This window comes from Notamacropus eugenii, chromosome 3 (genome assembly GCF_028372415.1).
Source record: "Notamacropus eugenii isolate mMacEug1 chromosome 3, mMacEug1.pri_v2, whole genome shotgun sequence".
Classification (NCBI taxonomy): domain Eukaryota; kingdom Metazoa; phylum Chordata; class Mammalia; order Diprotodontia; family Macropodidae; genus Notamacropus; species Notamacropus eugenii.
The window spans coordinates 477,925,683-477,949,559 of record NC_092874.1 but is presented as its reverse complement, the minus strand read 5'-3'; the positions used below and the strand labels follow the sequence as shown (position 1 = coordinate 477,949,559).

Genomic DNA, 23,877 nt, shown 5'->3' with positions numbered 1-23,877 from the left:
GCTAGAAATGTAGGGTGAAGAAACCTAGGTTGTGAAGGACTTTCAGTACCAGACCAAGGGAACCACTGGAGTTCATTGAGTAGGTGAGTGATGTCAGACATGTACCTTAGGAAGCTTATTTAGGCAGCTGTGCTGAGAGTAGCCCAGAATGGAGAAAGATGTGGCAAGGAGATTGACCCATCAGGAGCTGTTGGAATAGCCCCTGGATTGATGAATGTCCAGGATAGTGTCAGGCAAGTGGCAGAAAAAAACAGATTCTAGAGATGTTGCCAAGGTAGAACCAAGATTTGGTCATTGATTAGGCATGTGAAGTGAAGGCTCAAGGGGGATAACCAAGTTCATACCAGCTGGATGACTAGAGAGACGGTGATGTCCTAGACAGAGATGGAAGAAGGTAGAAGAGATGTGGGTTTGGGGTTTTTTTTGGGGAAAGGGGTAGGAAATAGTCTTGTTTTGGACAGGTCAAGTTTGAGATGTTTGTGGAACATCCAGTTCTGAATGTCCAGGAGGCAACTGGAGATATGGGCTTAAAAGTGAAGAGGATTGGGAGTCATCCACACAGAGATAATTGTTAGACCCATGTGAACTGGTGCCACTGAGAAGATGGAGAGAAGAAAGAGCCATGAATGGAGTACACTCACGTTGAGAAGACATGGTATGGATGACAGCCAACAAGAGACTCAAGTCATCAGGAAGGAGAGCCGGGAGAGTATCCAGAGTAGAGGATGGCCGATGATGTCTAATGGAACAGAGAGGTCAAGGAGAATGAGGGGAGAGAAAACCCCAGCAGACTAGGCACTTAGGATACATTCAGTTGATGCCATATTGCTTGCCTTCTCAATAGGTGGGAGGAAGGGAGAACGTTTGAAACTCAATTAAAAAAAAAAAACCAAATGCTTACAAAAAAGATATACTTTGGCACTTTAGAGAGAGATGATTAAGTTAAGTCTAAAGGAGAGGAAGTGGCAACCAATATAGACAAATATGGGGGTGGGGAGTTTAGCTGAAGAAAATGTTTTTTAAGGGATAGGGATGAGGTGAGACTTAGATCAGTTCATAAGCAGCACAGAAGGAACCACTAGTTAGGGAATGGAGATGAGTCCAAGAGGCAGAGTGATTGTGGGGACTGTCTGTTGAAGAAGCAGAAGGGGAGGGTGTCAAACTATTGGCCTTGGGGAGGAAAAAAGGTCACCCCTACCTCAGAGCCTGGAGTACAGGAAAGGACAGGACAGTGGGGGGTAATGTCAAGGGGCTGTGAGATTCAGAGAAGGAGAAAAGAGAGCTTGAAGACAAATGGTCTCATTTTCTCATTAGAATGTGAGGAGAAATCCTCAGCCATGAGGGGCAGAGGAGGAGGTTCTGGGGGGTTTGAGGAGAGAAGAGAAGGTTTGCAACAACTTCTGTGGGGAGTGGGATAGAAAATCAATAAGAGAAGAGAAAAAGAATTCCCATACTGCATTGAGGGCCCAGTTGAGATTAAATAATGTGCATTTGTAGTAGACCTGGTCAATGCAGTTGTATGACATTCTCCAGTTGTGTTCCACAGCATGTGCTTAGAAGCAGATTAGACAAGATGGTGGGTGTAACCCAACGTTGGTGTTTGGCAATTTATGAGGAATGATGGATTAGGGGACCAAGGGACTCTGGAGTAAAGGGGAGTGTAGAGTTGAACTGCTGTTTTGGTAAAGAAGGGAAGAGAAGCCAGAGCAATGGATGTTAGCCCAGGAAAATACTAAGGGGTGGAGAGCATGCAGGTCATGGGGAGAGAGGGAAGGATTATTAAATGCCTACTATGTGCCAGGCCCTGTGCTAAGCACTCACCAGTACCTCACTTGATCCTCACAACAACCCTGCGAGGGAGGTGCTATTATCCCCATTTTACAGTTGGGGAAACTGAGGCAGACAAAGGTTAAGTGACTTGACCAGGACCTCATAACTAGTGTGTATTTGAAGCTGAATTTGAACTTAGGTCTTCCTGCCTCCAGACTCAGTATTCTGTGCACTATGGTGCCATCTAGCTGCCTCTGGGTTTAGAAAGGTTTAGGAAAGTAAATATAGATTTAGAAAAAGTAAAATCATGGAAAAATACAAAATCGTAAGAAGTAATGATTCAACAAAAGAATTTCAGAGTCTTTAATTATAGAAGTAGATCAATTGTAGGTGATGGAAAAATCAAGGGTGTGACCATCCCTCTGTGGAACTGAGATGGAGTGGAGCAATAGGTGATGGGAGCTGGGAGGTGAAGGTGTCAAAGTCTGTAGTCTAAGGGCAGAGATGGTGTGCCCAAGTTTGTGGGGATGGGGGGATAGAAATCTTTTTACTATGTAATTAGGTCATGTAGTGGACGGAGTGCTTGATTGGGAGTCAGGAATACCTAAATTTAAATCCTATTTTAGTTACTTACCTGAGGTTTGGTCCTCAGCAAGTCACTTAATCTCTCTTAATCTCAGTTTCTTCAGCTGTAATATAACAGTACCTACCTACTTCACAGGATTTATTATGAGGATAAAACAAAGGTTACATATGTACAAGTACTTAGTAAACCTTAAAGCATTATTTTTATAGTTAGATATTAAATGTCTTTGCATTAAAATAATAGTATCTTCTGCTTGACTATCAAAGGGTAACTACATCAGTGGGGGTTCTTTTTTTCACTTGATAATCATCAACACATATTTACTAACATCTACTGTAGTTGAGGAGTGATGACTCATAGGATACCTTGAACTTAGGGTGTGTGTGTATGTGTGTTTGTCCTTCGTTGCTGAAGAAGACCATGGCATCAGAGAAATGATGACATGACTTGCACTTGACTTTGTTTTGAGTGATAGAGGGCTGTGCAGGTTACCAGTCTCACTTCTCCTCCAGAGCCATCTGAATCCAGTGACCAGATATTCATCAGGTTGACTGGAGATGACCCAGGATGAGGCTATTGGGGTTAAGTGACTTGCCCAAGGTCACACAGCTAGTGAGTGTCAAATGTCTGAGGTGAGATCTGAACTCAGATCCTCCTTACTCCTGCACTGGTGCTCTATCCACTGCACCACTTAGCTGCCCTGAACTTAGGGTAGCCATTCTGTGGAAGAAGGGTCCTCTCCCTATGAGTTGGGGTGGCCCAAAGAGGGTAGACACTGCTAGTTTAGCTTCTGAGATAACTTGTTGCATTAGTTTCCATATTAACAGAATCATAGAATTTTATATTTGAAAGCAACCTCAGCTGCCATAGGGTTCAAATCATTTTGGAATCCCCACTGTAACATGCCTGAACATTGGTCACCCAACGGCTGCTTGAAGAAGACATCAGCAACCCCTCTTCCTCTGAGAACCATTTGGGGAGATAAACATGTCCCAAATAGTATCAACAAGGAAGAAGGATGGCCAGTGCCCACCACCATGACACTCTCCTTTCTTCAATGGGTTCAGTACCTGGCCTTATATAAGGAGACTAGCATACATCTTGATACTCTCCCGCAAATATCTCAACTTTCTAGTTTCTCCATTTCCTCAGTTCCTATGGCCTAGTCCTCCAATCTACCCCAGTGGCACACAGAAGTGGTCAGACTATCTCTGTTCCACTTCAATGTTCATGAATTCCCAAATCCTTTTATCTGGCCCTAGCCTTTTATCCTTCCATCTATAACTCTGTCTTGCAACTCCAAGCCCTGTTCCTTGAATCCTTTGGCCCTTTTCTGTTGCCAGCCCAACCTTGGATCACTCCAAGTATCCACTACCTTTGCTCTTGTGAATAGGAGTTCTGCTGAACAGAACTAGGGAAGACCACGAAACCTTACTGGCTGGCGCCCCCACAGATTGGTTACATCATCTCCACTGCAGCCAGGTGGCCCTCCTACTTCCCTAATTGATCCACTATCCCATTCTCTATTTCCGCTTTTCTAAAACTTTCCTTCCTCCGCAAGCATCCCATACTGTGTCCTCCTCCAGCCCTCTCAACTGAGGCCTTCACCTCATACTTCACTTTAAAAAAAAAAAGAGGCTATTTGCTAAATACTCCCTCTTCTCCTTCCTCATCTCACATTGTTAAAATGCCTTCTGCCACTGTCTCCTCCCTCACCCTGTCTCACATGAAGTGGCCTTGCTCCTTGCAAGGAGATCTCTCGACATGCACCTTGGTCGCATCCCCTCCTGTCTCTTCCAGCAGATTGCCCCCTCTATCACTCTTTCTCTCTTTAGTCTGCAGTCTCTTCCTTCTCATTGGCTCTTTCCTTGTTGCTTATAAACACACCCTTGTGTCCCTCATTCTTTAAAAAACCTTAACTTGATCCAAACATCTCCAATAGCTATCATCCTATAGCTCATCTTCCCTTTATGGCTAAAATCCTAGAGAAAGCTGTCTACACTGGTGTAGACTTTCCTCCCACTCACTTCAAAACTCTGCAGTCTGGTATTCTCTCTCACCATTCAGCTGAAACAAACTCTTCTCTCAAAGTTACCAATGAAAAAACTGGGCTGGTGATTTTATATACATATATGTGCCTGCATAGATAGACATGTATATGCATACACATATGTGCATATACTTGTGTATATGTGTATCCATACACACATATAGGTAGACAAGAGGAAAAGTAAGAGGAAAGGTCCAGTTGAGAGAGAGAGAGGTGAGGAGATGCTGGAAGCTTGAGAAGGAAAGAGGTTGGAAGATTCTATGAGAGTCTCTCATTTAGAGAAATAAAAGCACGGTCTTGCTGTAGTGATGGCCTGGCTGCAGTGGGCTAGTATGAACTTGCACAGTTGTGGGACTTCTGAAATTGCAGTCTCATGAAGAGGTACATGTCAGGAGTGATTCAACATCAATCCAATATGGCAGTTGATAAAGTACCAAAAGGGCAAAGGAGACAAGGAATTTAAATGCAAAAGATGGTGCCAAGGTGAAATGTGTAACACTGAGTTGAAATTGGAGTGGTTAGATAGTGAGGTTGGAACAAGAGTCATGGCCTAAGAAAAGACTGAATGCTTGAAGGATTATGTGTCTTGCTGAAGGGGAACAGATTCAGGAGGGGGTGACATAAGGTAAAGTGGAATGATCGCTTGTGGATAATGATGTGATCCAATGTGTGACCATCCCTATGTATTCCTGAAGTGGAATGAAAGAGGAAATAATGGGGTAGAAAGAGGCCAAAGAACTTGGTAAGGCATTTGAGAGAACATGCCAATACTGTCCATGGAATTTTCTTGGTAACAGAGACTGGAGTGGGTTGTCATTTTCTTCTCCAGTAGATTAAGGAAAACAAGTCTCTTGCCCAGGGTCACACAGCTAGTGAGTGTCTGAGGCTGGATTGGAATTCCCTGCTCCAGGCCCAGCACTCTTTCCACTGAGCCACCTAGCGTAAGTTCTAGCTGTTGGTAATACTGGTCATCCTTCTTCCTTGTTGACACTATTTGTGACATGTTTATCTCCCCAACATTTATTTATCTGTATGATCCAGAGTTCACAGCTTTTAATTTTTGGAAATTTATGAGAAGTGACTTTTTACTTTTACACATACTGTATTTCTTGTCACTGACACTCAGGCAGAAAAATAGCGATAAGTTTTGATCTGGGAACAGGAAGCTTCTAGAGAGACGCATCCATAACGTCGCACACAAGGCAACATGGAAAGGTTTTTTTAAAATCATGTTTATTGTTTAAGGCAAGACATAGTTCCAGCTCCTACCTGGGGAAAAAACAAAAAACCAAAAAGACTGGAAAATGATAGTTGGTGAGGGATGAAAGTCCCAACTTTTATAAACTTTGCCATGGCAGCTTCTCCATAACCCAAAGGAAGTAAACAATAATCTGTCAGTTGGTCAACATGCGTTGAAGTGCCTACTATGTGCCAAGTACATACTGAGCACTGACTGCAGTCAAGCAGACTTAGAAAAATGCCCTGCTTGCCCCTAAGTGAGATTTGCTGACACAGAGATCAGCCTCCCAGGTGATGAAAAAGCATTATTGATTCAGTAGGAGACAAAACCTGCTTGTAGGTGGTCATCTCCATGTTATCTCACAAACAGAAGCCCACTTTGGTGGGCTGTTGCCCTATATTTATTTAGCTCCTATATTTTATTCTAAAAGTCCTAGTTCCCCAATTTCTCTTCTACAGCCCTGACCCACTTTCCCCCAGTGCCATCCATTTCCCTAGTAATGGTGCCTTTCCTAATCGCAGGCAGATTGTCTTTTTCTGAGAAGTAAAATCAAAGTCTATTTCCTGTTACCCAGTACAAACAGACTTGTTTTGGCCATAACATTAAGAATTATAGCACTGGTTGGTTTAAAAATACCATTGGGCACTCTCTCCCTTTTTTAATTAAAAAAATGCACTCAAATCTTCACCAATTGCTATTTTATTCATTTGATTCCAATTTCAGTTTTATGTGTTCATGTGTGAAAGAGTTCATGATATGCTATGGTGATATCCTGTGGACTCTAGGGGATGCCCAGGTGACATCACCCACTAATGGTGAGTAGCTCTGTGCTCTACTGCTAACAGACTGGCAAGAAGTTCACATCTGAAACAGATGAGGAAAGTTTCTGGGACATCCGGTTCTGTGGAACAAGGGGATGCTGCTTAAGGGTCCAGTCAACTGCTATCCCAGAAAGCCCAGATGATTGATGCAAGAACAATCTTCCCAACTCCCAACTTCCCAACTCCTCCCTCCACCCCAAAAAAACTTAAAAAAACTTGAGACTCCTGATGAAATTCACAGACATGATGGAGTTCACATCTGGTTTTTTCAAGTCCAAAGACTGCTGAGTCCCAGCTAAGGAGTACCCACAGACTGTGCTGGCCTGGCATAGATGGCAGCCCAGTTCTCCAGAATCACAGCAGTTCAGAGCTGGAAGGAGCCTTCAAGATCACCCAGTCCAATCTATTCCTGATGAACTAACTTCATGGATGAGTTGAAATTACAGCTCAGTATAAGAGAAAACTTCCTAGCAAGTCAAGGTCTCCAGAAATGGAATGTGTTGGCATGGGTTTTCCATCAGGGCAGGGGTGGGGGGTGGGGGTGGGGACTTGTTCAAGTCAAGGCTAGATAACCATGGGTAGAGGAAAGCATCCATAAGAGAGCACAGCTCAGTTCTAGATGGGCTTAGATGGTTCCTGGACTTCAAATCTCACTAGCTCTGGCTGTGTGTGTGTGTGTGTGTGTGTGTGTGTGTGTGTGTGTGTGCACGCGCACATGGGTCCCAAGACTACAAGTTCCAAAGCCAAGACCTTCATTTAGTACCTGAATTACATAATATGTTGGCTTTCTTCCAAACCCCAAAGCACTATGCAAATCTTAGCTAGAAGGAAGTCAAAATACCTGAAGACTGCTGTAGGGTGTTTTCTGTAGCATGGTTTAAGGACCTTGGTCCTTAAATACCACTCTTCTCTCCCCCTAACCTCCCCACTATCCCCCATCCCACCCCCAATCCTATAAGGAGGGAGATGGGAGGAAAGTGACCATCCCTCTTTTGCAGATGAGGAAACAGGCTCATAAAAAGAAATTTGCCAAAGGCCACAGAGGGCAGAGTAAGGACCAGGTCTTTAAGGCTGTTTTTCACCAAGTAAAATGTGACTTAGAAGATTGGTCCCTCAGGTCTGGTACCATAGTCTTCAGGCAATCACTTCCAAGGAACCATTCCATTCAATTCAATGAACATCAAGTGTCTAGTATATGCATTGCAATGTGCTGGGTCCTGGTCACAGAAATGGCAAAAAATGAAGCCCTCCCTGTCCTCCAGGCCCTAATGGGCCTGGGTCAGTCACCTAGCATAAAGGCTCCCTCAGGCTAAGGAGCCAGCAGTGATCCTGTCAGCCAACACTGAGGCATGGACAACTAAGCCAGTGACTCACTGACTAAGCTAGCTCCATGGGGAAGAGTACAGATGCCCCAAACAGCCCTCCTCTGCCGTGGGTGAGCTCCCTGTGGACTGAGGCAGGAGCCATCCCTGCAGTGACAGGGTAGTATAAAGGTAAGGAAGATCTAAAGAGGAACCCACCATTGTCCCATCAGGGGACCCAGAACATCCCTGCATTGTTCTTGTCCCACAGATGGCCTCTGAGCCAGGCAGGGCACTTGAGAAACAAACCATCTCACTGGAGAGCATTTCCTAGTGGTGTTGTCACTGGCACAGACTTCAAAATGAGGTTGTCAGCTACCTGAATTATGTGCCATTTGGGTCTGTTTCTAGGTCAGACATCTGAAATGAGATTTCTTTTAAAAGAGAAATAACCAGCATAGGGTGGAGAAAAAAATCACCCCATTTATAGGCAACACATAGGTTTTCTGCAAGTCTGTTTTGGTGAAGGCTGGCCTAGGCAGTAGTTTGCATCCACATAGGCCAACATCTAGCAATGTCCAAAATTACTCCAGGATTTGGCTTTGGGTCAGTACGTAATGTCAAGCTGCTGTTGGACCAGCTTCCTTAAAGATAAACTTCTTCAGATACTCCCTTGCCAGGGCCATGTGAGGTCTTATCGTTGGGTTTCTAAGGTCTTGGGCCTGTAGACACGGACACCCTCATCACAGAGTGCCGGAAGCCCTCGGATCATGTCAGAGGCTTTCTCTGCTATCATGATGGTGGGTGCATTGAGGTTGCCACTGACCACGCTGGGCATTATAGACGCATCCACCACTCTCAGGTTTTCTACACCAATGACTCTGGCCTGAGGATCGACAACCGCAGCGGGGTCGGAGGGCTGGCCCATCTTACACGTGCATGAAGGATGATAGGCACTGTCAGCCTTTGCCCTGACGAAGGCATCAATCTCTTGGTCAGACTGCATGTGACTTCCAGGCTGGAGCTCCTTGCCCCGGAATGGCTCAAAAGCTTTCTGGGCAAAAATTTCTCTGGTTAGCTTCACAGACAGACGGAACTCCTGAATATCTGCTTCTATAGAAGGAGGAGAAGACTGGTGAGGATTCCTCCTAGCTCATTTTCCCTCATTCGTTCCCTCCTCTACTTTATACTTGCCTGAAACATCTATCTCAATGCAAGTACAAACCTCAAGTTAATGTCACACTGAAAGCTAAACTGGGAAAACAATGACCCCATTTGAAAGATTAGATTCCAGGAGAATATCATGAAACAGGTGCAAAGAATCAAGGGATCTGCCAAAGACCACCCAGCTAAGTGTGGGAACCTGGTCTTGAAGGCCAGAAGTCCTCCCTGTGGCTTTTCATTGATTAGGGATATCAAGTCTGCCTATGTGCAGGGAATTAAAAGCCTCCTGCCCTGGGAATGCCCAGGAACCCCTCACTCCTGAGCTGAGAATATCAGCATCCCCAGCTGCCTCCTAGAAGGAAGGGAGAAACAGTCGAGATAAGCTCTGGAGAGTGCTTTGTAAACTGTAAAGACAAATGCAAGATGTTAAAAGGAAAAGGAAAAACCTTCAGGAAACACCATGCATTCAGTATTAGCATCATCATCTTCTTCTTCTCCTCCTCCTTCTTATGATGACGGTGATGAAGAAACCATGGTGTTTCCTGAAGGCTTTGAAGCACCTTGGTTTATGGGAAATTCATCCACACAGAAGGTTACAAATCCAAGTCTTTTGATGTGCACCAGGCAACAGACCCAGAGACCCTAATTGTGCAATGGATTGAGGGGCCAGCCAATGAGTTACCTGTGGACATGTAGTTAGGTTCAATAATTGGGTGGTCCATGGGGTTGGCACTTTTCAGTTTCAACCAGCCCACACTCATGCTCCTCATGGTCCCCACATGCACCTGGAATAGTCCAAACACACCAAGCCATGAAGTCCCCTCACTAAGTAATCCTTGCACACAGTAAGCACTAAATAAATACTTGCTTGAGTGAATATGCCCTCTACAACACAGCCATCATGCCTTCCCCTGGAGGTGAGCATACTACTTCTGTTGGGGTTAGGGGGAGGACAGCTCTAGGAAGGCCTTCCTTATGTCAGGCTGACATCTGACCCTTGATATTTCACCTGTAGCTGATCTGACTAAGTGACGCCTGGCCCTTGTCTGAACCTCCCCAAGTCTATGGAAATGTCAGCACGGACACACTCCGACTTTCAGACACACTCACTTTGGACCCCGCAAGGGTTCTGAACCATTGCTTGGCTGGAGTCTAAGGAGGGCTATGGTGTTCTCAGAATTGTGTTCCTAAATACTTAAATCAAGTTATAAGTTTCAGTTAGAAGTTTGTGAAAATAAGGTAACATTTTTTTCCACACTCAAGTTCACAGACCCCCTGAAATCTACATTCATGGACCTCGAACCATGGGTTAAGAAGCCCTGCTGTAAATCCACATTATTTCATTCACAAAAGGACTAAGGATCATGGGACCAAGCAAAATTGTCCCCCTATGATTTTTCTTCTTAAAAAGGATAATCACTATCAAGTTTGAGGGAATTTAGGATGTCCAGAGAAACACCTAGGGCTTCCCCATGAGAAGCTCCCCCAAGGGAAGCCTTGTTCTTTTCCTACTTAAGTAACAGAGTGGAATTCCAGGAAATGGCCAGGATGGTGTAGGGAGTGGCACATTAAACTATCTCTAGTCTCTTCCTCTCCATCCCCACTGAACTAGAAATGTCCTGAAGATAAGATACAGCTTTGCTAAACTGTGCCAAGTAGATACCATGTCGAGTCTGGTGCTCAGCCAGCAATGGCACTTGTTGGTAATGAGGGAAAAGGTCATCTTCCATTGGAGAGTGACCACAGGACCTGGCAGTGCCCATCCTGCTCACCTGGTAAGCTTCCTTCTGGCTTGGGACTCGCCCATGGTCAATCACTTGAGAAGGCAGGAAGTGGAACTGAATGTCAGGGTGAGGAACACCAGGACGGCTCCGGATGAAGCCGCCAGTTTCAAGATGGGCAGTAGATCCCCACCCTGAGGAGGAAGAAGAAATATCTTTAAAAACATTCATACTATCTGAGGGGGGACCTCAGCAAATGGCTTGTGCAAGCTTGAATTGGGTTCAATATCCCTCATGGGCACCCAGCCTTTGCTTGACCACCTCATGTGGTCAAGGGGACCTAAGATGTGGCTGAGGAAGAAGTTGGGGGACTATGCTTGTTCCCATCCAGGGGACACTGGTAGACTCCTTCCTTGGATTTAATGAGTTAGCAAATATAAAATACTGGTAGCTAGACCACTGTGGTCATTACCTCCTTGCTTCCCCGCTCCCCAGAGACATCAAGAAACACTAAAACAAAATCAAAGGAATGAAAAAGATAAAAAAAATGCAAAATATTTCTTTGGAAAAACAACTGACCTGGAAAATAGATTGAGAAGAAATAATTAAGAAGCATTGGACTACCTGAAACCCATGGTCAAAAAAAAGAGGATAGACATCATATTTCAAGAAATTATCAAGGAAAACTGCCATGATATCCTAGAACCAGAGGATAAAATAGTAATGGGAAGAATCCTAAAAGAGATTTCTCCTAAAAGAGATTTCCAAATGAAAACTTCCAGGAACATTGAGGCGAAATTCCAGAGCTCCCAGGTCAAGGGGAAAACATTGCAAGCAGCCAGAAAGACAATTTAAATAACATGGAGCCACAGTCAGGATAACACAAGATTTAGCAGCTTCTCCATTAAAGGATCAGAAAGTTTAGATTACAAAAAGAAATCAGAAATCCAGGATTACAACCAAGAATCATCTCCCCAGCAAAAATGAGTGTAATCCTTCAGGGAGAACCAATAGACATTTAATGAAGTAAAGGACTTTGAAGCATTTCTGATGAAAAGACTAGAACCTGAATAGAAAATCTGACCTTTAATTACAAGACTCAAAAGATCACAGAAAGGTAAACAGGAAATAGAAATAATAAGGGAATTACAAATGTCATACTGCTTCTATTCCTACTTGGGAAGATAATATTTGCAATTCCTAAGAACTTTATCATTATTAGGTTAGCTAGAAGTATACATAGACAGAGGGCATAGGTGTAAGTTGACCATGATGGAGTGCTACCTAAAAATCATTAAGGGGAGAGAAAGGGGGATGCACTGAGAGAAGGGATAAAGGAGATGTAGAATGGGGTAAATTATCTCACATCAAAGAGACACAGAAGAACTTCACAGTGGAGGGGAAGGTGGAGGAGAGGGTAAGGAGTATGTGAAGATTACTCTCATCAGAAATGACTCAAAAAGGGAAATAGTCTACACACGCAGTCGGGCACAGAAATCTACCTTACTCTACAAGGAAGAAGGGCAGGGAATGATAGGAGGGAGGACAAACTGGGCGAGGTGCTGGTCAGAAGCAAAACCATTTTGAGGATGGACAGGGTGAAAGGGAAGACAGAGAAGGATAAACAGGAGGAAAATAGAATGGAGAGAAATATATAGTCAGTAAATCATGTCTGTGGAAAACATGATACCAAGTTTTTCTAATAAAGGCCCCATTTCTCAAATAAATAGAGAAGGGAGTCAAATTTCTAAGAATGCAAGACATTCCTCAATTGATAAATGGTCAATGACAAGAGCACTGCTGCTGCTGCTGCAGCTGCTGCCAATGGGGACAAGCAACAATGACAACTCTTATTCTGATAGTGCTTTATCATCTGCAAAGACTTTATAAAGATCTCATTTTATCCTCACACCCTGAGAGGTAGGTGCTATTGTTATCAGCCCCATTTTACAGATTAGGAAACTGAGGCAGACTGAGACTTCCCCAGGTCACATAGCTAGTCAGTGTCTGAGGTTTGATTTGAACTCAGGTCTTCCTGACTCCAGGCCCAGTGCTCCACTCACTGAACCTCCCAGCCACTTCCTGAGCCAAGCAGGTCTTCTGCACGCAGGGAAGGAGGCAGAGGTGCCTCAGTGAGTAGCCTGAAGGTGTGCCCAGGCATTCCCTGTGCTTGCTTCTCCCACCCTATGGCTATTCTCTGGTCCCCCTCTGTAGTCCTTCAACTAAAAGGGGACATGGTCTGTGACAAGAAAGAGGGTGCCTCGGATGCAGTGTAGACTGTTTATCTCTGAAAAGGATGCATGCGCCCTTCCAGCCCGCTGTGGGATTGGGCACTGCTGGGAAAGGAATGTGAAGGGGGAAGAACAGCCAGAGATGGCACTTGCTCTGTCCCAGAAGTCTTTGGGAGTCACCTTGGTCATTAAAAGGTTCAGCAACTTGCCCCAGGTTATGTAGCTGAAGTATCTGAGGCAGGATTCAAACACAGGCTTTCCTGACACTGTGCACCACACCATCCCACTGCCCAATGAGGCAAGGAAGACCAGCAGCAGAGAAATGGCTGGACCATGGTCCCAGAGAGGAGACGAGTCACAGCCCAAGCCCACCTGAGAACTTCCAGAGCCACTCCAACCCGATGGCCATCTTCCGAAATGGCTTCTGGGCTGAGTACAAAGTGATGGGTTGAGTGCATTCCTGCTGGATGTACATCTCCAAATGGTCCTGCAGGTTCTGGCCCACACCTGAAGGAGGGGGGAGGGGGCAGAGAAACAAGGGAGAAAATTACCAGCGAACCAGAGGTGAGATCCAGGACTGGCTCTGGCACCTGAAAGATGCCCTCATGGGACAGAGGAGGAAACTGAGGCCCAGAGAGAGAAAGACAGCCAGAGGCTCTCCTGGAGGTGCCTCACCACTTTCAGTGATTTCCATCCCCATACCCAGGCAGGTCCCAGGGCACTGAGACTTCTGGGATGCCTCGTTCTTTTACCAAGATGATTCCGTGAAACAATTTTTGCTGTGATTATGGCTCTTTATGTGTTGAAAGGGAAAACTTGGCTGACTGTTTTCTAGGAACTGGCTTTGCTTTGATTTCAGAGCATACCACATTTTCTTAGAAAATAGAGAAAAATCTTTTTCAAATCTGAAGTAGGGTTTCTAACTCCAAAGTATCTTCAACTGTTGACTATGCTTCCTAATTATTTCTTTCTGAAATCCCGACTAGCTTCCAGTCACTTCAAAGCAGTTATTCCCCAACAGGAAACCTCCTTTCTGGCGGATAAAAATCCAGGCGACCCGAGATTGGTTGTTTGAGACAGCCCCATGGCAGGTCATTCTTCTGACATGCCCAACTGGAAGGGACCAAAATAGAGGCTGGATGCCCCGATTAGTGTCCTCTGGTGTAGGGGATGGCCCAGAGGGCTGCTGGCATCTCTGTGATGGTGTAAACTCCATCGATCCACAGTTCTGGAACCGGAGTTGCCCCAGATTACACAGTAAGTCACTGACGCCTCCCTGGGAGCAGTTAGAGCACATAGGAACAGCTAGAGAGCAGAATTTCACTGTTGCGCAAGCTTACATAAGCGTGGGAATTAAAACACTGTAGGCTACACTTAATAAAAAAAGTCAATGGGTATAGTAGGGATTATTTTGATACTTCATACTTCGATACTGAACAAAGAATTATTTTTAGCTATTACAATTTTATTTTCACGCCCCCAAAACCTACTTTTTTCTGGATACTGATGCTTAGGGCCATTCCAATGGATTGGAAACTTGTTGAGGGAAGGGCGTATCATTTTCATTTTTGTATTGCCAGTGCCTGGTATGCAGTGGGTGTTTAATAATTGCTTGTTAGATTGACCTGAATTAAGATGAATTGAGGGCAGGCAATTGTCTTTTATTTTGTCTTTGCAACTCAGGTTTCTAGTGCTGTGCGTGGTATACAGTAGGTGATTAATATATGTTTACTCAAGTCAAGAAGCATTTATCAAGTGCACACTCTGGGTCATGCACTAGTGATACAATGAACAACTCTTGCTTTGAAGGAGGTGAACACTTCATCATGAACCAGCACAATCTCCTGACCAAGGTGCAGAGACCAAGGAGAAAGGCCTCCTTTCCAGGGTCGATGCTCCCCTGGGATTGCCTGACAGCGGACTGGGCACCAAGAGGAGGCATGGATAATTCTCCCAAATGCCCTTTGGTCCTTTGATGGGGCAGGGGCATCTCTTAGTGAGAACATTTAGCCAATCACTGTCACCAAGAATCTTGAGACCCCAGTGTCTAGCCTGGTGCTGACCAGTAACCCCCTTCTACAACCACCAAACAAATGGTCATTCAACTCTGACTTGAGGTCTTCTAAGGAGTGGCTATCACCTCCAGAGGCAGCCCCATCCCGTTATGGGATAGCTCTAATTGATAAGTTTTTCTTACTACTGAGCTTGAGTCTTCTATTTTGAAATTCGGCCCCATTGTTCCTGGCTTGGCTCCCACAGATCAGGCAGATCAAAGCTCACGGCTCTTGCACAAGACCCTTTAATTCTTAGAGAGCCGTCTAGGACCCTGGGAGCCTTGTCTGAGCCCCAACTGGCAGGCCTATGCTCTACAGAGAAGGGGAAACGTACCGGGAAGGTTACAAACAATAGGGATCCCGTGTTTCTTGAGGTCGTCCGCATTCCCAATTCCAGACAGCATGAGCAGCTGGGGTGAGTTGATGGCTCCTCCACTCAGAATCACCTCTTTGCTAGCATAAACCTGGAAAATCGTGACATGATTAGAAGCCAGGAAGCACTCTACAGGGGAACATTTCAAATCCCCACTCCATCAGTCATTTCAGCACACATTTGGGAAGTGATCAGCAGGAGCCAACCCTGTAGCCAACTTAAAGAAGAGAAGGACCCTGCCCTCAAGGCACTTAAGTCCAGTGAGGGTATAGTGTGAATACACAGGCTCTAGGATTGTAGATGGCTACATGTCCAGATTTTTTTAAGTAGAAGGTACAACATAGTCTTCAAACCAGAGAGCTACACATAATATTTAGCAAAAAATGTTAGAGCAGATTATTAAAAGAGTGAAATATGGGCATTCAATAAGGGAATCTGGGATCACTAGGAGCCACTAACATCATGCCAACTTGATGGTTCTTTGATGGGGTTCCTGGGTTGATAAAACAAAAAAAAAGTCATAGATCCAGTTACATGGGGATTTCCCACAATATTTTATAGATGAAATGAAGATATTGGGGACTGAATTATAGTACAGAGAGGTGGATTTGGAATTAGTTGACCAAACGGATCAATGCCAACCTGGAGGAACAATTCTACTGAGATGTGCTAAAGGGTTTTGCTCTTGGCCCAAATCCGCTATTGTTCGTCTGTGACTTGAATTAAGGCATTGAAATGAGGCTAATTAAATCTAAAGATGGCATAGAGCTAGATGAGGTAGCTAATACACTGGTTGGTCATTGTGCTTTGTTCTCAAAAAGGACCAAAATGACATCACCTTTAGAGTCAAGTTAGAGAGTGTCCAATTGTGGCTGGTCAGACCAATATGAGCTGGGAATGCTCTACCACAGGTCGGGCACAAATAGTCTGTGTGAATGTTCGGGATGGATTCTCCAAATCTGTGCATCTTGTGTTTCTTTTGAGTTGTTTCAATTCTGCTTTGCTCATAGAGCACAGCACCTTTCTGATGTGGGCACACCATGCTGAGTGGTCCTATGCCAGTATCTCCCATGTCACACCATCAATTCCAAAGTTCTTAAGAGAGACCTTGAGAGTGTCCTTGTATAGTCCTTGTATTCCTTCTTCTGAATGCTTGCCCTGTGAGAGTTCTCCATAAAATAGTCTTTTAGGCAAATACATCAAACAACGTGGCCAGCCCATCAGAGTTGTACTCTCTGAAGAATAGTTTGAATGCTTGGTAGTTTAATTCGAGTAAGGACCTCAGTGTCTGGTACCTTATCCTGCCAGGGGATCCTCAGAATCTTCCTAAGACAGTTCAAATGGAAGCCATTCAGTTTCCTGGCATGGTGCTGGTAGACTGGTCAGGTTTCACCAGCATACAACAATGAGCACCATGGCTCTGTAGAGCTTCGGTTTGGTGGTCGGTCTAATACCTCTTCTCTCCCAAACTTTTCTTCTGAGCCTCCCAAACGCTGAGCTAGCTCTGGCAATGCTGCATCAACCTCACTGTCAACGTGTACATCCCTGGAAAGTACACTCCCACAGTGAACTTATCCACAGTATCCAAAACGTCTCCATTTGCGTAACTGATGGCTTTGTGTATGAATGGAGTGGTGCTGGCCAGTCAAGTATCTGTGTTATCTTGGTATTAATTGTTAGCAGCACAAGCAGCTCAGAACTGATCTATACTTTGTTACATTTCAACTTCAGAGACAGCACTGAGTGCATAATCATCTGCAAATTTAAAAAAGTCATGCACCAACTCTCCCTCCACTTTGTCCTGGCTTGTAGCCTTTTCAAGTTAAATAATTTACCATCATTCCAACAGCTGACCTAGGTGGCACAGGGGATAAAGTGCTGGTCCTCAAGTCAGGATGACTCACCATGACTTCAAATCTGGCCACAGATACTTACTAGCTATGTGAACCTGTGCAAGTCACTTAACCCTGTTTACTCACTTTTCTCATCTGTAAAGTGAAGTAAATGGCAAACCATGTTAGTATCTCTGCCAAGAAAACCCTACGAAGAGTTGGACATGACTGGAAAAGGGTGGAATGACAAACTAATACACTGGACAAGACAGCTGGAGTCCAAGTCTACATATCCAGCCCTTCCCTTTCTGAGGATGCCACTCTGGCAAACCAGCCACTGGCTCTTCTGGGCTCCTCACACTCAACATGGCCTTACTACTGCTCTCTGAATTTGAAATGCCATCTCCTGTATGTGACCTGCCCCCCTGCTACACCTCTTAGACTTGTTTCTTCAGGGCTTAGCTGAGCTGTCATCTTTCTCTGATCTGCTTAGTTCCTGGTGACGCCTGCTCTTCACAAATTACCTTGTGTTGACCTCTCTGGCACCATGTTGCCTCAATTGTATGTAAGCTTGTTGAGGGCAGGGGCTGTCTCGTCTTTGTATCCCAGCACAGGGTAGGTACTTCCCAGCACCTCAGATGTGGGAGGGCAAGTCACATCTCACCTGGGCCTGACCAAGAGTCCCTTCCCAAGTGGTCATCTAGCTATTTCTGGATGCTCCACAGTGAGAGGAACTCACCCCCTCCTGAGGCAGTCCATTCATCACTCTGGGACCTCCAGCTTAAGCCTCCTTTCTTTGGATAGATCTACTCTCCTGATTCTGCTTTCTGGGACCAAGGAGAACAAGCAGCAGCCCTAGTCCATGGAAAAGCCTTGCCATCCCCAGTGCCCTCTTCCCTGGGCTGATGCCATGGAAAGATCTGGAACTGGAAGACCTGGGTTCAAATCTCACCCCTGACTCTTACTCCTGGCATGTTTGAGCGAGTCATCTAACTGCCTCATCTGTAAAATGATTAGGTGTTTGCCAGTCCTGTCCAGATCTGGGCTTCCATTATCTCTCTGGGCCTCAGTTTCCTCATTTGTAAAATGGGAGGCTTGAACCAGATGGCCCCTGAAGTTCCCCAGACCAATGGTATTAGGGATCAAGCCTCATGTGGCCTGAGGCTGATGCTTAATCAATATTTGTCTGGTTTAATTGAAGAATGAAGTCTCTCTAGAGCTATGACAGTGTACCCCAGAAAGTGTTGGGGAGGCAACTGACCATTGGGTACAGTTTACACTTGGTTGTCTGGGAGGATCCCACTAGTTCTGAGAATCTGTGATGCAAACAACAGCCCTCTGCTGATGACAACAGCCCTTGGGATCCAGGGCAGATGAGGAGGGCGGTGACTGGGTCCTGTTGGCTTCTAACCCCTAATACTCTTTCCAACGTCACCCTCAGCAAGCGATTCCTCCATCCTCGGCCCTGGATCTGACCCCCTGCCCTGCTGCCTTCCTTGTCCTTGCTGCTCTCTCACCCTGACCTGTGAAATCCTCCACAGCCTTCAGAGCATCACATGTTTGCACTGAAAGAGATCTTTGACCAAAGAATCCAAACTCAGCTCATCTGACGGATGAGGAAACCAAACAGAGACACTGGGTGCTGAAACAATGGCATGCAGTATGGACACAGGGACTCTGCCTGACCTTGCCTGGGTTTTGGAGTATTGTAGCCTAGGACCAAAGGTCAAGAAGCTGGTGAATGAGTACCTGGTCCCTCCCCCACTTCTGGCTCACAAGTACCCTGCCAACACCATGGCTGAGGAGCTGGTGGGCAAGCAGAGTTTCCCCCTCAGCCCCACCAAAGGGGCACACTGACCTTCTTCATCTGGCCGCCCTGCATGTACTCCACACCAATAGCTCTGGTTCTGTCAAACAGAATTTTGGTCACAAAGGTTCCAGATTCTGCTGTCAAATTGGATCGGGTCAGGGCAGGATGGAGGTAAGCACTGGCAGTACTCCAGCGAAGACCTGGGGGACAGAGCAGAATGGTGGATTTAACATGAACTGGATTCAATTGTCCCATCACATATAGGTCCAATTCTGCATCTCCCAATTCAGTGAGTAAATTATTGCTTCTCTGTGGGGCACTTAGCTATGGCATCTATGACTCCAATCGAAGTCCCCCCAAAGTCATTTCTAGAAGGAAGTAGCTGCCCCACCCCTACCCTGGCTCCTAGGTCTTCCCATCAACTAACAAACCCAGGCAGTAATAGGCAATTCCCAAACTATTCCCCTCCTAAGGCAGCCTCGGTGCCTATCAAAGACTTTACAAAAGGTGAAAGGGCTCCTGGTGCCAGCTATCATGACTGCTTGGAGAGAGGAGAAAATCATGCTCCCTCCTGTGCCTTCAGTGGCCAGGGATCTCCAGGGCTTCTAAACCAGGGGTCCTGAGACTTATTTTTAAGAATATCTGAGAAACTCCTTTTCAATGTAATTCATTGCCTTTGTAATGCCATGAGAAGGGGTCCACAAGTTCCCCACGATGATGACCCAAGGGGTCCAGGACACAACAAAGGCTCAGAATTCCAGTCCTTGTCCCTCGCTCTATGCCCAGCATGTGCTCCCCACCTCAGGCAGAGGGAGGGAGAGACTGTCATGTGAATCTTTTTTAATCCTAAACCACCCCCCTGGTCTCTAAGAAGTAGGAGAAGCAATCAGGAATAGTACGGCTTGGGTTCCAAGCTTCTAGTGGGTTGAAGTCATTGACACACTAGCTGTGTGACCTTTGTTAAGTCTCAGAACTTGGGGGGAGCAGGAGATTCTTTATCTCTAAGTTGAGATAACATATCAGCCAAAGCCCAGTCTAACAGAGGCTTTCTTTAAAGGTAGGGTCCTGTTATCAAGATCAGCTTGATACAGTCACTGCCAAACCACAATGTCTTAGGGATCGAGGGAAGCAGGACCAGCGAGGGAGCTGGGACATTGGGGTCCTCAGTTTCACTCCCCCAATACAGTGATGTGTAAATCTATGATCAGAACTAGCCATCAAACAGAGACAATCTGACCCACTCCCTTCCTTCTTCACTCCTTCACTATCTTCCTCTTCCTCAGCTATTATCTAAGACTGGTCTTTGGGGATCTCCTCCAACAAGAGGGTTTGGGGTCTTGCATTCGGGGCTGGTTGGGCTGACTGCCTCACTCTGGGACCTTTGTTATCTCTCTGTTGGGAGTTCATCTTTAATTCATTTATTCTATTTCTAGAGAAACCAACAGGTCAACAAAATGGGTAATATTTTTAAGCAAGTGAAAAAACCCAGCCCACCATTTGGCAAGCCACCTCCCCTCTTTGGTTTCCAGTTTAGCCATGCAGAAAATGGAGCTTAAATCACCAACATTCTGACTTCACAGAAGAGACAGGATGAGAGAAGGAGTGTGGGAAGAGCTTCATTCAAGTTAACAGTGCCTAGGTAAAGGCTGACCTTGATCCTGCTCATCCTGGCCCTTTACCTTTGTAGATGGTCATGTCCATCCAGCCAAAGCCTTCCTGCTGGAAACCATTCATGTCCTCAGTAAAAGGGTAGCCGGCTTGCTGGGCTGCCTCCAGAAAGGCGTGATGTAGGGGGTGGTTACTCTTGCCCCTGGACACGTACAAGGGGCCCTCCCCACCCCGGTACCGGTTAGGGCCCAGCTCATGAGTCTGGGCCTTGCGGAAATAAGGCAGACAGTGCTCGTAGTCCCAGCCCTCGGCCCCTTCCTCTCTCCAGCGGTTGTAGTCCTCTGCATGTCCACGGATGTAGACCATAGCATTGAGAGAGGAAGAGCCACCCCAGACGCGGCCCCGGGGCCAATACATGACCCGCTGGTTCAGGCCCTTCTGGGGGGTGGTATGGTAATACCAGTTGTACTTGTTATCGCAGAGGTTCGAGACCAGGGCAGCAGGCATGTGGATCTTCCACATGAGTCGCTTACTGCCCAGGAAGAGGTCTTTGGGCCCAGCCTCCAGGATCAGCACAGTGTTGCTGGCATCTTCTGACAACCGGTGGCTCAGGACACAGCCAGCGGACCCAGCCCCAACAATGATATAACTGTAGGTAAGTCTTTTCCCATCATTTGAAATGGCCCGATGGGCAAGCCTCGTCAGCCCAGCCATAGGAAAGAGGCCCCACTTCTTAGAGGACGCTTGGAGGCACAGAGACATCCTCCTCACCAGGAGCAGCAAAATCCTTTGCCCTGGAAGACATAATCCAATTGCACCATGCTCAAAACATAATGGGAATATGGCAGTGGGGAAAGTCATTTGAAGCTCAGGACCCTGGTCTGGCATCTAGCCTTAGGACTCTGGAGGCAGTGTTCCTGGAGGGGCCGATCCAGCCCTGGGAAAGGCCCCTCATTACCTCTCACTGGAACTACTTTCTGCAAGACGGCACCAATTTGTCTCTGCCTCAAATTTCTCCCTGCTGCAATCTTTTCTCCACTCGTTTGCCAAAGTGACTTTCTGTATTGATTTATTTAATTTTTTGTATCAATTATAAACACCTATTTGGCACTTAAAGCCCTTCGCCTCCTGGCTCTGACCTTCCCTTTCAACTTTAATATTTCCCTTCAAACAATCTACATCTAGCCAAACTGGGTTTCTCATTGCTCTTGCTTGGGACCCTACATCTCCCACCTCCTTGTCTTTGCTCTGGCTATGCCTTACTCCTGGAATGTTCTCCAATTCTGCCTCAGCCTCTTCAAATTCCTAGTTTCCTCCAAGCACCAACTTCTCCATGAAGACCTTCTCTGGACACAGATACCCTCCCCCCACAAGTTACCTTGTGGAATTTTTTGTACATACCCACATGGGTCCATCAGAGGTTTGCACAGAGCTTGAGATGAGTGTACCAGCAGCACACCCTGAGGAAGCATTGCCATTGGCCTTCACCTTAAAGGGAATAAGAAGGGCCAAATGAGAATGCTCTCCCTGGGGATGCTTCAATCTCAAGTCTTCCAAGTCATGTTCTCTCTCCACTGAGTCACCCAGCTGCCACAAACAGGAGCTGGACCAGAGATATGCTGACTGCACTGGGAAAAAACCAGACTGAAACTTCAGGTCAGAGGACCATCACTTTGTAAAGAGCTGGAATGGAATCTTCCCATCCAATCCCCCTCTGGTTAACAGATGATTGAAGGAAAACTCTTCATAGAGCAAATATCTGAGATAAGTCTTTCTGGAAGTCTTATGAGCCTTGGATTCTAGGAGGTCAGAGGTTCTCCCAAGTAAGTAAGAATTTAATGCAGTCTTTGCTTCAAAGCCACTTTCAGCCTATGTGCCAGTACGTAAATAGCACTGCCTGCCTCTCTCCCATCATTTTTGTCTATACTCATCATCCATGTCCAGGATCTTTATCCACCCATCATCCATCCATCCATCCATCCATCCATCCATCCATCCATCTATCCATCCATCTGTCCGTCCATCCGTCCATCCATCCATCCATCTATCCATCCATCCATCCATCCATCCATACACCCATCTGCATTAAATTCACATATAGTCAATAGCCATCTCCTCTGCTCCCACTTTCAAAAATCAGCAAAAGGGAAAGAAGAAAAACCCAAGATTCTGGGATTTCATTTCCCAGAAAATGCTAGTTAAGAAACAGCCATTGCAATGATTGAGAAGGTTGAAACAAGTCAGATCTGAGAGAGAGCCAGGGGTGGGGGGAGGGGAAGAGAGGAGAGAGAAAAAGAAAGCGGGGAGGGTCATTGTCAGCATCAATATCTGATACTGCTAGAATGCTTTAGAATTGACAAACCAGCTTAAGTATATGATTCTATCAACATATGCAGAAAATGCCTTTGACCAAGTACAGTGCTTATCTATGCTAAAAACCATCGCCCTCCCCACTAAAAGCCTGGCTACATATTGGCCCTTTTTAATAGCATAAAAACCATCTATCTAAAATCAAAAGCTTGAGTTATCTGCAATGGAGAAATATGAGAAGTTTCCCCAATGAACACCTAAAGTATAGATCTCTCTCTCTGCTGTTATGAGATACAAAAAAAGTAAACAATAGAAATAAAAGAAAAATTAAGGAGATAGGCACAGACAGGTAAAACTGTCCTTTGCTGGTGATATTATGATCTTCTTAGAAAACAGAAAAAATTTATAATCTCAGGAAAGAAATAGGAACAAAATACTCCCTCTTCTAATCAGGAGTAGTGGGCAGAGTCAGTCACAGAGCCAAGACAACCTGGCCTCAAATCCAGCCTCTGGCACGTCCTAGCTGTGTGACCCTGGGCAAATTTCTGAACCTCTCAGGTCTTCCTGACATTCTATTCACTTCAACACCCAGTTGCATTCATGACTGGTCCATGCAAATTTTTAAAAAAGAGGACCATATGGTTGAAATCAAAGTACAGATTTAGTGCTATATCAATCAGACTACCCAGAGGATATTTTAAAGACCTAACAAGAAGATTCCTCCATCTCAAGGAATAAAAGGTCAAGAATTTCAGGGGAAATAATCAAAGAAAGGAGGGGGAATATTGGGAGAAGTGGTATTTCCTGACTTCAATCATTATTTGCTGACAGTTAAAAAGTGAGGTTGATCAACAGAAAGGACTGGAAAGGGAAGAATCAAGATGAATGGGGCTTTAATAATCAACTGAATATTCAATAAAGCAGAGAATGTATATGTTGGGGAAGACCCTCCCTGTTTGATGAGAATAGCCAGGAAAACTGGAAAGCAATGCAGCAGACATTAGGT

The 23,877-nt window shown here is 45.5% G+C and overlaps 1 protein-coding gene across 4 annotated transcripts in view; it reads right to left on the bottom strand.

Moving 5' to 3' along the window:
• Positions 1 to 6,327: 6,327 nt before the first annotated feature.
• The window catches only part of CHDH (choline dehydrogenase), a 31,758-nt gene continuing 14,208 nt past the window's right edge, over positions 6,328 to 23,877 (bottom strand). For 2 of the 4 annotated variants that reach the window (XM_072599060.1, XM_072599061.1), the window contains 8 exons: positions 21,963 to 22,049; positions 20,633 to 21,355; positions 19,002 to 19,153; positions 15,273 to 15,402; positions 13,257 to 13,391; positions 10,705 to 10,847; positions 9,615 to 9,717; positions 6,328 to 8,881 (listed from right to left, as the gene is read on the bottom strand). In XM_072599060.1, coding sequence (XP_072455161.1) covers positions 8,463 to 8,881; positions 9,615 to 9,717; positions 10,705 to 10,847; positions 13,257 to 13,391; positions 15,273 to 15,402; positions 19,002 to 19,153; positions 20,633 to 21,323 — 1,773 coding nt within the window. In that variant the 5' untranslated portion in view covers positions 21,324 to 21,355; positions 21,963 to 22,049 and the 3' untranslated portion in view covers positions 6,328 to 8,462. The remainder of the gene's footprint in view (positions 8,882 to 9,614; positions 9,718 to 10,704; positions 10,848 to 13,256; positions 13,392 to 15,272; positions 15,403 to 19,001; positions 19,154 to 20,632; positions 21,356 to 21,962; positions 22,050 to 23,877) is intronic. The other 2 variants (XM_072599058.1, XM_072599059.1) reach the window with 1 other exon arrangement.